Source organism: Carcharodon carcharias, chromosome 5 (genome assembly GCF_017639515.1).
Source record: "Carcharodon carcharias isolate sCarCar2 chromosome 5, sCarCar2.pri, whole genome shotgun sequence".
NCBI classification, from domain to species: domain Eukaryota; kingdom Metazoa; phylum Chordata; class Chondrichthyes; order Lamniformes; family Lamnidae; genus Carcharodon; species Carcharodon carcharias.
In genome coordinates, this window is record NC_054471.1 from 180,794,283 (window position 1) to 180,808,481 (window position 14,199).

Genomic DNA, 14,199 nt, shown 5'->3' on the forward strand with positions numbered 1-14,199 from the left:
CTTCGGTGTTGCTTCATGCTCTCGTCGGGACTTGGAAAAATTTATTAATTTTGCTTCCAATCTCCACCCCTCCATCATTTTCACATGGTCCATCTCTGACACTTCCCTTCCTTGACCTCTCTGTCTCAATCTCTGGTGATAGACTGTCCACTAATATCCATTACAAGCCTACCGACTCCCACAACTACCTCAACTACAGCTCCTTACACCCCGCTTCCTGTAAGGACTCCATTCCATTCTCAGAGTTCCTTCACCTCCATCGCATCTGTTCTGATGATGCTACCTTCAAAAACAGTTCCTCTGACATGTCCTCCTTCTTTCTTAACCGAGGTTTTCCACCCACGGTCGTTGACAGGGCCCTCAACCGTGTCCGGCCCATCTCCCGCGCATCCGCCCTCACGCCTTCTCCTCCCTCCCAGAAACATGATAGGGTCCCCCTTGTCCTCACTTATCACCCCACCAGCCTCCGCATTCAAAGGATCATCCTCCGCCATTTCCGCCAACTCCAGCAAGATACCACCACCAAACACATCTTCCCTTCACCCCCCCGGCGCATTCCGTAGGGATCAAACCCTCCGGGACACCCTGGTCCACTCCTCCATCACCCCCTACTCCTCAACCCCCACCTATGGCACCTCCCCATGCCCACGCAAAAGATGCAACACCTGCCCCTTCACTTACTCTCTCCTCACCATCCAAGGGCCCAAACACTCCTTTCAAGTGAAGCAGCATTTCACTTGCATTTCCCCCAACTTAGTCTACTGCATTTGTTGCTCCCAATGCGGTCTCCTCTACATTGGAGAGACCAAATGTAAACTGGGCGACTGCTTTGCAGATCACCTGCGGTCTGACTGCAAGAATGACCCAAACCTCCCTGTCGCTTGCCATTTTAACACTCCACCCTGCTCTCTTGCCCACATGTCTGTCCTTGGCTTGCTACATTATTCCAGTGAAGCCCAACGCAAACTGGAGGAACAACACCTCATCTTCCGACTAGGCACTTTACAGCCTTCCGGACTGAATATTGAATTCAACAACTTTAGATCTTGTACTCCCTCCTCCATCGCCACCCCCTTTCTGTTTCTTCCCCCTTCCTTTTGTTTTTTCCAATAATTTATATCGATTTTTCTTTTCCCACCTATTTCCATTATTTTTAAATCTTTTATGCCCTGCTAGTCTTTCCACCCCACCCCCACTAGAGCTGTACCTTAATTAGCACATTCGTTTAGATAATATCACCACCTTCAACGCCTGTGTTTTTTTGTTCTTTTGTCTGTGACATCTTTTGATTATCTGCTCCTATTACTGCTTGCTTGTCCGTACAACCACACCACCCCCACCCCCACTTCTCCCCCCACTCCTCCCCCTCACCTTAAACCAGCTTATATTTCACCCCTTTCCTAAGATTCACTCAGTTCTGTTGAAAGGTCATGAGGACTCGAAACGTCAATTCTTTTCTTCTCCGCCGATGCTGCCAGACCTGCTGAGTTTTTCCAGGTAATTCTGCTTTTCTTATGTACTAACAAGTTGCAGATTCTCACCATGCTAAGTAAAGTTTTTCCTGAGTTCCTTATTGGATTTATTACTGACTATCTTATTTACAGCTCCTAGTTTCATGGAAACAGCTTCACTACATCTACTTTATCAAACCACCTTCATAACTTTCAGGACCTCTATCAGGTCATCACCCAATCTTCTGTTATCTTAAGAAAAGAGGTGCAACCTGTTCAGTCTTTCTTGATAGCTCTGCCCTCTCAGTTTTCTTTAGTGCTTCTATATCCTGTTTGTGATATATCAAGGAAACCAGGAATGACAAATAGCATCCGGTCTTGCCAGCGATATCCAGATCAGATGATTTTTATAGGTTCTGCTTTTGGTGAATATATTATATGCATAAGGGAGCATAGACATGCATTTCCTCTTGGCCAGAACATTATGTGTGTTCTGTGGTTGCGGTTTTTGAAAGTACTTGACACAAGGCAGATTAAAACTATTCCACTGAAGATTTTCTGTGTTTTTCTTTGAAACTTGCCTACGAAGTCCTATAAGCTGTCAGACCAAACAATTATACTGCAACTACCCCTCCATTAAAAATAGACAAGGGTCTGTGCCTGTCTTCGATTTCCTCCTCCCTGTCATTTTTGCATTTGTCATTCGATTTTCTTCACTGGCATTTCATTTTTTTTTTTATACATTCTCTTGTGACCCCTTTGTTAATTTGCGAATTCTGTGAGCTCTCTTTCACACTTCTCATATGTTGGGCAGAATTTTACAGTCCCTCATTAGGTGGGACCAGTCCCATAAAATACCCTGGGTGGCCTTCCCACCATCCTCCCCATCTCCCTCCCTCCCCCTGGCTCACTGAGGCCAAGGGTCAACCTTGCCCCAATGCTACTTCCCGCTCAATCTCAATTCTGAGGTCGGTGGGAGGAGTTCAGGGGCGAGGGGGAAGCCCAGCAGGTTACCCTGCTTTGGGCCTCAGGCAGGAATGGGGCGGATGCCTCCCTCAAGTGCCCCCTTTCCACATGAGGCCTGGCACACCCACACCCCCTGCCCCCAAGGTCCACCCCCTTGCAGGTGGTCACAATCCCCCCTGCCCCCACCTTTCTAGCCTCTTCATCAAGACCCCCACCGCCCTCTTCTCACTTCCTATGCATCTCTCCCCCCTCCCCACGCTAACTTGGTCCTGAATTCAGGGGCTTAGAATCTGGGGATTTTTTGTAGTCCTAGTCCAGGCCATTGCTGCCACTGCCATTGCTGGGGCGACAGAACTGCCAGCCAATCTGATTGCCCATCAGCTCTGTTGAGGGGCGGAAGTCCCGCCTCTTAACAAGTGAACACTCCTGGGAGCGTTAAATGGCTATGGGGCTGCTGTGATGAGTGGGGGTACAATCCCTGCTGACTTATCAGGTGGCAGATGGGAAATGCTGCCAACTGAAAGATTCTGCCTGCTGTCTCTACCTTCCCTGGTGTGTGACTCTTCTGTTGGAAAGGGTGCAGAGCCATTTTGAGACTCCAGTCTCATTTAAATGGAACAAACAGCAGTGATTCCTTTAAGGGCTGCTTTTTAGGCTGCTCAATGCTAGGATATGTAGTCAAAGCAGGTGCAGTGCAAGCTCTTCCAATTTGTCCCTAAAAATCGTAATCAAGGTCCAAATTATATAATGAGTCTCCAGTTTGCAAAATCAAGAGATCTACTGTCTGAAACAGGTGAGTGCTCCAGCTGCCTAAAGAAAGATCTCTTCAAAATGGCAACTTTGGTTTTAACAAACCTGTTTTGAGACCATTACCACTGGTGTTGGCCAGAAATCAACTTGTGCACATCTACTCTGTCATTCCAGTAGATACTCCCTTCCCCTGTATGTACCCGGATACATTTTCTTCTTCCCAAGTCTACACGCAGTCTTGTTCTGTAGCCTAAGCACACTCCTATAACTGCCTGTACATGTCTCTCTCAGGCACCTGTGTACTGTCTTGCATCTCACTTTTTTGTGCATTCACTTTCCCTCTTTGTACTTGCTATCCCTCCATTTGCACCACCTTTATCCTTCGACCTTTCTCTCATGTCATGCTCATTCACGCATGCAAAGCGACCCCCCCTCCCCACCACCGCCTCCTGCCGATCTGTATCCACCCCCTCTCAAACTCGGTCTTTTACATTTTCAAACTACTTTTGTAAACAGAAAAAGCATTCAAGAACCAGCATTAAACAGGAAAGTATTGAAAGTTTCTCATATAAGACATACAGTGATTATCAGAAAGACGTGTTTTCATATTCATCAAGCCTAGCAGTGGTTTACTTTACAATTCATAGATGTGTCACAACCTGTACGTTTAATTATAAATTAATTGGGATTCGTGCCAACGATCTATTCTGGCAAGCAGCACTCCCATAAGCTTTCAAAACAATCAAGCAGTGAGTCATGTTGGCAATAAATCAGAAATGGCACGTTTTCTAAATAGCTGTATTTACAATGAATGTAATTTAGTACTGTAACATTGGCTACGTGTCCAGAGATTAGCTGAAAAAGAGGTGGCATAAAGAAAGTACTTTTTGTTCAAAGTACTCCCTTGTGTTATGATTAGCAAAAGATGCAAACATCTTGATTGAATTCTCTGGGCTGCTTAAAGATTTGTCAGGTTCCAAAGTTCTTCTATGCTAGCTCACTCTTGTAATGACGATGAGGGAGAGTGATGCTACGGTTTCATTGAAAACAATCGAGGCCATGACCTTGACCTGGCTGGAAAACCAGTTTCTAGCTGGATGTTGTGTAACTCAGGTGAAAAACACTTGAGCTACAATTAAATGGCTGGGGATATATCTTAAAGGAAATGTACTGACCATAGATTAGAAGCAACAGATTCAAAATAAGATGCTACAAAACAACGCTGTTGCGTATTTTAAAATAGCAACATGATATTGTTCGAGCCTTAATAAATCACTTGTTTTGTAGGACACTCTCGATCTGCAGAAGGTAACTATTATGGGCCACTCATTTGGTGGAGCCACAGTTATTGATGCACTCAGCAAAGACCATCGGTTTCAGTAAGTTACAATCTGGTACAATATACCGTGAAATTTAGTGGTAGAAAATGTCTTAAGTATTCCATGGGGACATGGCTATCCTACTATATTCTGCCTGCTAATAGATAATTGAGACTTCAATCAATGCGCTTTAAGCTATATTTCATTATCTCTAGTTCAAAGAAAATAACATTGCCAAATGTCAAGTGTAAAATTTCATTATAGACTTGTAAAATTGGTTGAAGTTTGTAAATGGAGAATATCGTTTGTGTGATACAAGTATCTCTAAGCAAAGCTGACCATAACTCTCACGAAAAAGCAAAATACTGCAGATTCTGGCAATCGGCACTAAAAACAGAAACAGAAAATGCTAGAAATACTCAATTGGTCAGGCTACATCTGTGGAGGGAGTAACAGAGTTAATGTTTCAAGTTCCAGCGTTTTCTGTTTTTTATTTTAAATAACTCATGAGCTTGTGTGTGTGGGACTTAATCTATTCAAATGGCATTAATGCTTAAAAATTACAAACTTTCTTAATCTGGTTTCCCACAAGTGGCAATGTTCATTCCATCATGTTACTTGCATAAAATATTTATACCATTCAAATGCTTTTTTAAAGAAGTGTAATTTTTAAGTTTTTGTGGCCAAACAGTATTCATATGAGACAAAACAGAAAATGCTGGAAAAACTCAGCAGGTCCAGCAGCATCTGTGGAGAGAGAAACAGAGTTAACGTTTCGAGTCCGTATGACCCTCCTTCAGAGCTAAAGAGAAGTAGAAATGTGAAGAAATTTATACTGTTTAAGCGGTGGCGGTGGGGGGGGGGGTGCGTGGAGCAGGAGAAACTGGAGAGAAGGCCAGCGATAGGTGGGGGCAAAGGAAAGATTGACAAAGATGTCATGAATAAAAGGACAAAGAGAGTGTTAATGGTAGTGTACAGGCTAAAAAAGGTGCTGATAGTGGCACAGGTAAGAAAGCAGAATGTGATAATAACAGTAAGCGCTCTGAAAAGAACAATATGAAGAATTAATAGCTGGCCCTTATGGGGGGTGTGGTGGGGGAGGAGCGGTGATGGGAAAAATGGATCTAAGATGGGATAAAAAGGATATAAAACAATAAATAAATGAATAAGAAATTAAAAATAAGCGGTTAAAAAAATAAAAATGAACATTGAAAAAAGAGATTTAAAAAAAGGGGATGAAGATGGAGGTGAGAGTTCTGAAGTTGTTGAACTCAAAGTTAAGTCCGAAAGGCTGTAAAGAGCCTAAGCAGAAGATGAAGTGCTGTTCCTCCAGTCTGTGTCATTCATTCGTTCATTTATTCACTGTTTTATCCCTTTTTATCATCCTCCTTTTTATCCCATTTTTGATCCTTTTTTTGCACCACCGCCCATTCCCCCCCACCACGCCCCCACAAGAGCCAGCTATTACTTGTTCATGTTCTTTTCAAAGTACTTACCCTTGTTCTGCTATTATCACATTCTGCTTTCTTACCTGTGTCACTATCAGCACCTTTTTTTAGCCCTTACACTACCATCAACACCCTCTTTATCCTTTTGTTCATGACACCTTTGTCAATATTTCTTTTGCCCCACCTATCGCTGGCCTTCTATCCAGGTTCACTTGCTCCATCCCGCCCCCCCCCCCCCCCCCCACACCTTAAACGGTATAAATTTCATCATAGAGGTCAACCGCACACAAAAAGGCTCTGTGGCCCATCGAATCTGCACCAGTCAAACAGGTACCTATTCTAATCCCATTTTCTAACACTAGGCATATAGCCTTGCATGCCATAGCATCGCAAGTGCACATCCAAATACTTCTTAAATGTAATGAAGGTTTCTACCTCTACCACCCTTTCAGGCAGTGAGTTCCAGATTCCCACCACCCTCTGGCTGGAAATAGTCTTCCTCACATCCCCTCTAAACCTCCTGCCCCTTACCTTAAATCTATGCCCCGTGGTTATTGATCCCTCCACCAAGGGGAAAAGTTCCTTCCTGTCTACCTTATCTATGTCCCTCATAATTTTATACGCCTTAATCATGTCCCCCCTCAATCTCCTCTGCTCCAGGGAAATTAACCCCAGTCTATCCAATCTCTCCTCATAACTAAAACTCTCTAGCCCGGGCAACATCCTGATAAATCTCCTCTGCACTGTCTCTAGTGCAATCACATCCTTCCTATAATGTGGATTCCAGAACTGCACGCAATACTCTAGCTGTGGGATAATCAGCGTTTTATACAGTTCCAGCATAACCTCCATGCTCTTATATTCTATGCCTCGGCTAATAAAGGCAAGTATCATATGCCTTCTTAACCACCTTATCTACCTGTCCCACTAGCTTAAGGGACTGGTGGATATACACACCATACACACCACACTGATCCTCGGTACTTACCAGGATCCTGCCATTCATCGTGTATTCCTGTGCCCTGTTTATCCTGCCCAAGTGTATCACCTCACACGTATACGGATTAAATTCCATTTGCCACTGATCAGCCCATCTGACCAGCCCGTCTATATCCTCCTGTAATCTAAGGCTATTCCTCCTCACGATTTACCACCCCACCAATTTTCGGGTCATCCGCTTACTTACTGATCGACCCTCCTACTTTCAAGTTTAAATCGTTTATATATACCACAAACAGCAAGAGACCCAACACCGATCCTTGTGGAGCCCCACTGGACAAGTGGGGCATCCAGTTGCAGAAACACCACTAGACCATCACCCTCTGCTTCCTGCCACTCAGCTAATTCTGGATCCAATTTGCCAAATTGCCTTGGATTCCATGAGCTCTTACCTTCATTATCAGTCTCCCATGTGGGACCTTAACAAAACCATGCTGACTGTCCTTGATTAATCCCTGCCTCTCCAAGTTCAGATTAATTCTGTCCCTCAGAATTGCTTCCAATAGTTTTCCCACCACTGAGGTTCGACTGACTGGCCTGTAGTTCCCTGATTTATCCCTTCCTCACTTCTTAAATAACTGTACCACATTGGCTGTCCTCCAGTCCTCTGGCACCTCTCCTGTGGCCAGAGAGGTTTTGAAAATATTGCTATCTCCTCCCTTGCCTCACCCAATAGTCTGGGATACATTTCATCCTGGAAATGGGCCTGGAATCTTATCTACTTTTTAGCCTGCCAGAGCACTTAGAACCTCCTCCCTTTCTATTCTAATTTCTTTAATTATATCACAGTCCTTCTGCCTGATTTACATACCCACATCGACTCTCACTTGTGAACACTGACACAGAGTATTCATTTAGAACCCTACCTACATCTTCCGGCTCCACACACAAATTACCACTATGGTCCTTAATAGACCCTACTCTTTCCCTAGTTATCCTCTTACTCTTAATGTACTTGTAAAATAACTTTGGCTTTTTCCTTTATTTCACCTGCCAATGTTTTTTCATGCCCCTTTTTTTTCTCTCCTAATTTCCTTTTTAAATTTCTCTCCCCTTACACATTCTATCTTGCTCTGGGGCTTCTGCTGTTTTGAGCCCTCGGTATCTGCCATAAGCCTCACTTTTTCTCTTTATCTAATCCTGTACATCCCTTGACATCCAGGGTTCCCGGATTTGTTGGTCCCACCCTTTATCATTACTGGAATATGTTGGCCCTGTACTCTCTCCATTTCCTTCTTGAATGAGTCACACTGCTCTGACTAAAAGCTACTTAAAAGTAGCTGCTCCCAGTCCACCCTGGCCAAATCATATCTGATCTTTTTAAAATCGGCCTTCCCCTCCATTTAGAACTCTGATTTCTGGCCGATCTGTGTCCTTTTCCATAACAACCTTGAATCTAACGGAGTTATGATCACTATCTGCAAAAGGTTCCCCCACTCATACCTCTACCGCTTGTCCGGCTTCATTCCCTAAAATTAAGTCCAGGACCGCCCCCTCTCTTGTAGGACATTCTACATTCTGGCTTAAAAAGTTCTCCTGGATGCATTTTAAGAATTACACTCCCTCTAAACCTATCAAACTATGATTAACCCAGCTAATGTTGGGAAAGTTGAAATCCCCCACTATTATTACCCTATTATTTTTAACTTCTCTGAAGTTTGCCTACATCTCTGCACTTCTATTTCTCTCTGACTGTTTGTTTGGGAGCCTATAGCACACTCCCAGCAATGTGATTGCTTCTTTTTGTTTTTAAGTTCTACCCATATGGCTTCATTTGAGGAGCCTTCTAAGATGTCATCTATCCTTCCAGCTGTAATTGATGCCTTGATCAATATTGCGATACCCCCTCCTCTTTTACCTCCTTCCCTGTCTCGCCTGAAGGCCCTATATTCTGGAATATTGAGCTGCCAATCCTGCCCCTCTATCAACCATGTCTCTGTGACAGCAATGACATCATACTTGCACGTGTTAATTTGTGCCCTCAGCTCATCTGTCTTATTCGCCAGACTCCTTGCATTAAAATAAATACCATCCAACCTTGCCAAACTCTCTTGTGCCTTAACTGGCCTATAATTTCTATGTCTTCCAGACTCACTTGCTCTCTCTTCTAATTTTGGTTGCGCATCTCCCCCTGCTGGACCTCTTCTCAGGAGCCCATCCCCCTGCCAAGTTAGTTTAAATTCTCCCCAACAGCACTAGCAAACCTCCCCACAAGGATGTTGGTCCCATTCTGGTACAAGTGCAAACCGTCCATCTTGTACAGGTCCCACCACCCCCAGAAACGGTCCCAATGTCCCAGAAATCTAAAACCTTCCCTCCTGCACCATCTCTGCAGCCACGCATTCTTCTGGACCAACCTCCTATTTCTATACTCACTAGTGTGTGGCACTGGAAGTAATCCAGAGATCACTACCTTTTGAGGTCCTGTTTTTTAATCTGCCTCCTAACTCCCTAAATTCTGCTTGCAGGACCTCATCCCTCTTTCTACCTATGTCGTTGGTACCAATATGTACCACAATCTCTGTCTGTTTACCCTCCCCATTTAGAATGCCCTGCAGCCATTCAGTGACATCCTTGACCCTGGCACCAGGGAGGCAACATACCATCCCGGAGTAATGTCTATGGCCGCAGAAATGCCTGTCTGTTCTCCTTACTATCAAGTCTCTTACCACTATTGCTCTTCCCCTTTTTTTCCTCCCGCCCTGTACAGCTGAGCCACTCACAGTGCCATGAGCATGGCTGCACTCCCCAGAGGAACCATCACTCTCACCGTTTTCCAACGCAGAAAAATGGTTCTCGAGCGAGATGCACCCTGGGGATTTCCTGACAACCTACGTGACACCTTTCTTCTGACTGATGGTTGCCCATTCCCTCTCTGTCTGCACTTCCATAAGCTGTGGGATGACTACATATAAAAATGTGCTATCCACGAAACTCTCGGCTTCACGGCTCAAGTCGCCACTTAAGCTCCGAAACTCGGAGCTCAAGTAGCTGCAGCTGGTGGCACTTCCTGTACACGTGGTCGGTCAGAGCGCAAGGAGTGTCTAGGAGTTCCCACGTGTTGCAGGTGGTACATAACACAGGATTGAGCTGCCCTGTCCTGCCTATAGTTGAAAAAAAAAACCCTTACTTTAAGTTAAATACAGTAAAAAAAAATGTTAAATTATTTATGTACTTTAAATAAAAACTAGAATGCTTACCTTTCCTTAGCTTAGTCTATTTTAAACTGGAGAAAAAACTGGAGAAAAACACTTCCCCACTACTCACCAATCAGCTCTCACCTTTGTGCTGACGTCATTTTTTGAAGCTTCCCCACACTCGCGCTGGTTCTGATCTTTCCTCTGCGCTCTTGCACTGTCTTGTGATGTCACTCTTGTTATTTTCAACAAGAACTGACTGCAGGACACTCTTCCTAGACTGCTTGTCAGCAATGCTGACTGCAGAACACTCTTCCCAGATTGCTTCACTGCGATGCTGCCAGCAGGACACTCTTCCCACACTGCATCACCGTGATGCTGACTGCAGGACACTCTTCCCAGAGTGCTTCACCACAATGCTGCCAGCAGGACACTCTTCCCAGACTGCATCACCATGATGCTGACTGCAGGACATTCTTCCCATATCACATTTCTACTTCTCTTTGCTCTGAAGGGTTATACAGACTCGAAACGTTAACTCTGACTTTCTCTCCTCAGATGCTGTCAGGCCTGCTGAGTTTTTCCAGGGTTTTCTGTGTTTGTTTCAGATTTCCAGCATCTGCAGTATTTTGCTTTTCTTTCCAAATATGAATTATAACTTTTGAAGAAATTATCATTTCATTATTTAAGAAAAAAAATCTAGCTTCTACTTTTGATATACAGGGCTGGATTTTACAGGCCCCAGCCGGTTGTGCTTTCGGCAGTGGCAGGCGAGGGGATGGAATGTAAAATATGAGAAGTGGCAAGCCCATAAACTTCTTGCCCACCCCAAGTTGTCCCCCATAGGACAGAGGTGGGTGGGTGCTGAAATCGGCAGCCTGCCCACCATATGTAAACAATTAAGGGTCGATTGAGCTTGTTAATATGCCAATTCACCCCAGTATTAAGCTGCCCACACCATAACACGGTTGGCATGGGCAGGCAGGCAGGAGTGGGAAGCCTGTTCTTTCAAAAAAAGTTTTTAAAAAGGCAGGAAGGAAGGGGAAATACTATGTTCTGGTGGCGGGGGTGCCCTTTGCGCATTGGAGGCAACACCTGAAGATAATACCCTCCCTTACCTCCTCACCTGTGCTGCGAATGCTCACACTCCCACACCCCTTTCCCTCCCTCCCTAAGGTGCCTGATCCCTCTCTGCCCAATACCCCTGACTTACCTGAGTCCAGGATGGATTGGGGCCTTCATCCTGGGTCTGCTTACAGTCCCAGCAGCAGTCCCTACAGAGCTCTGGCACTGCTGGAACTGCAAGAGCTGCTGGCTAATCAGGGTCCTGTACTTACACTGTGGGAGGCAACAATCAGGTATTATTGCTGAGAGACGGACCTTTCCTCCTTTGATTTGTTTCCGACTGACTTGTTGGGGTGGGTGAGCAGCATGCCCCCTCTGTCCCAGGCAGTCTTCTCAAGCTGTGTAGATACTGCATAATTGAGAAACTTACAAAAAACCAAATATTGCAAATGTTGGACATATCAAATAAAAACACAACGCTGGAAACACTTAGCAGTCAGGAAACATTTACAGTGAAAAGAAGGTAGGGTAATGTTTCAGGCCAATGACTGTCCATCAGAAACTTTCCCAATTCTTCATGCCATATGGAAATTGTTTCACAGTGCACAATGCAGGATGGTCAATTTGTCGTTTAAGTATCCATTCCTGCAACCATCTGTGAGTGGAGATGACTCTAGTGAAATTAAATGAGAACTGTGGTCACAAGCTACCTTCAAAGGGATTATTCTTGGCTATCTATAAATTGTCCACAAGAAGTTCTTTCTAAACATGTTTGAATGTAATTGCAACTAGCAAGCTGTACTTTGGTTAAGCCTGTTTTGCTGGAGAGATTCTCCCTCTTTCTAAATTAAACGAATTTGGAAACATTTTAGATCAATGTGGGTTGGGGGGGGGGGGGGGGGGGGGGGGGGTCTTTGAGTCCCCTTCCCAAGCTCACTCGATCTTGTTTGCCTTGAAATTGAACTATGGTTACTGGAGAGAATGACATAATTTTTCTATCCAATACATCACCTAAGCCTAGAGGAGTTATGTCAATACAGAAATATTTAATAAGTTAGTGAATACTTCCAAGAAAATATGTTCATTTAATTTTTCAATTGTTTTATTCCTAAGTCCATTAATACTGTTCTTTCAGAATTCTAACTGCTTTCTTATTTTTAATATGTTAGTTAATCTCCCACAGTACATGTGTTTAGATCAAGCAGGGTTAAGAGAGTGGATGAAGACTGGACTCAGGTCAGGGAGCAATGGAAAACTGGAGAGGGTAAAGCATGGAGGATTTTGTAAACAGACAGGTTTGAAAACCTTTGGGAACACCATGTTTGAAAGTGCTGCCACAGAAATACCTTGAGAAGACCAAAAAAGATGATTCTAAACAAGAGCAAAGTTTCAAGAAAGGGAATTTGGAAATGGATCTAAAAGAATCAGGTTAGCAAGGAAGATAAACTTGTGTAAATGGGGACAGCAGACAGAAAGCTCAGCTGAGCTTACTTATGTGGGCACAGGCAAGAGACTGTTAAAGAGACATCTGGTGGCAAGTGTCTGGAAATTCAGGATAATTCAGTAAGACAGCTAAGCATGGCTTTTCAAGCTAAGATTACCATGACACATTTGTAATCAAAACCAGCCATTAATAGCACCACCTCAAGGCATGTTTCATAGAATATTGAAATATTGGTTCTTCAAAAATGCATAGGAGTCAATGCAAATGGTGCAATCTAGTCAATATTTTTAATAATGTTGCCTGGGATGAAACATTTAAGTTATGAAGAGAGGTTGGATAGACTTGGGTTGTTTTTGTTGGAGCAGAGAAGACTGAGGGGCGACCTGATTGAGGTGTACAAGATTGAGGGGCATGGACAGGGTGGATAGGGAGCAGCTGTTCCCCTTAGTTGAAGGGTTAGTCACAAGGGGACATAAGTTCAAGGTGAGGGGCAGGAGGTTTAGGGGGGATGCGAGGAAAAACTTTTTTACCCAGGGGGTGGTGACAGTCTGGAATGCGCTGCCTGGGAGGGTGGTGGAGGCAGGTTGCCTCACATCCTTTAAAAAGTACCTGGATGAGCACTTGGCACATCATAACATTCAAGGCTATGGGCCAATTGCTGGTTAATGGGATTAGAGAGGTAGGTCAGATGTTTCTCATGTGTCGTTGCAGACTCGATGGGCAGAAGGGCATCTTCTGCACTGTGTGATTCTGTGAATAATAAATAAATATTGGAACTTTTAGTGAAATGCTTAAAATCCTGAATAAGACTCATCCTTCCAGGGTCTCTGTGCACTTCTGTATAACTTTTAACCAGTTTTAACAAACTTCTGTTCCTGAGCTTCTAGTTCTGCTTTTTGCCCCTGTAGATACTTTGTGCTATTACCTATTATCTGCTTATCCTGTTGTACAATTGTGCAGTATGATTATAGGAAAGAGAGCATTTGAGAGAGGAGAGTAAAGTTGGATTGTGCAGTGTTCAGTGAATCTTCAGAAGGGTCAGTGCTTTGTCTCATGTTTGTCATCCACATAAATTACATGGACAGCAAAGTAAACTGCAATTTGGTCACAATCCTGAAAGCAAAATAATAAGGCAGCAGGAGAAATAAGATGCAGCAGCAGATTTTCAACAAGATTAAATCAGTTGTGTGCTGTTTAACTGCATAAATGAAACACTGTTGAATGTTAAAACAATTTCTGACATAAATATACAATGAATTAAATTGAATAAATCAATAGAAAGGCTTAGAAAGGCACCTGTGAGTAATAAGACATGCCACTTTCAATGTCTAGTTAATGGCGTGAACTAATATATAAAAAAAACTAACATTTTGGGATTTATAGTCAGAACAGGAAAATACAAATAATGTAAGGAAGTAATGGTAAAATAATGACACTACATTAATTGGACCACAATTAGAAACTGGGTTCAGTTTTAGTCACTGTAAAAAATTTTTTAAAAAGATTGTAAACAGAAATTGCCATTGACCAGCATTACTTTGGTTTAAATAAAATTTGGTTGCATCACCTACATACCAGACCAGTTAATAAAAGAGGAGAAACACTTGTCATTTTAATCAC

The 14,199-nt window shown here is 43.6% G+C and overlaps 1 protein-coding gene across 7 annotated transcripts in view; it reads left to right on the top strand.

Moving 5' to 3' along the window:
• The window catches only part of pla2g7 (phospholipase A2, group VII (platelet-activating factor acetylhydrolase, plasma)), a 129,208-nt gene that overhangs the window by 98,620 nt on the left and 16,389 nt on the right, over positions 1 to 14,199 (top strand). For all 7 annotated transcript variants that reach the window (XM_041187288.1, XM_041187291.1, XM_041187290.1 and 4 more), the window contains exon 8: positions 4,455 to 4,546. In XM_041187288.1, the coding sequence (XP_041043222.1) occupies positions 4,455 to 4,546 (92 nt within the window). The remainder of the gene's footprint in view (positions 1 to 4,454; positions 4,547 to 14,199) is intronic.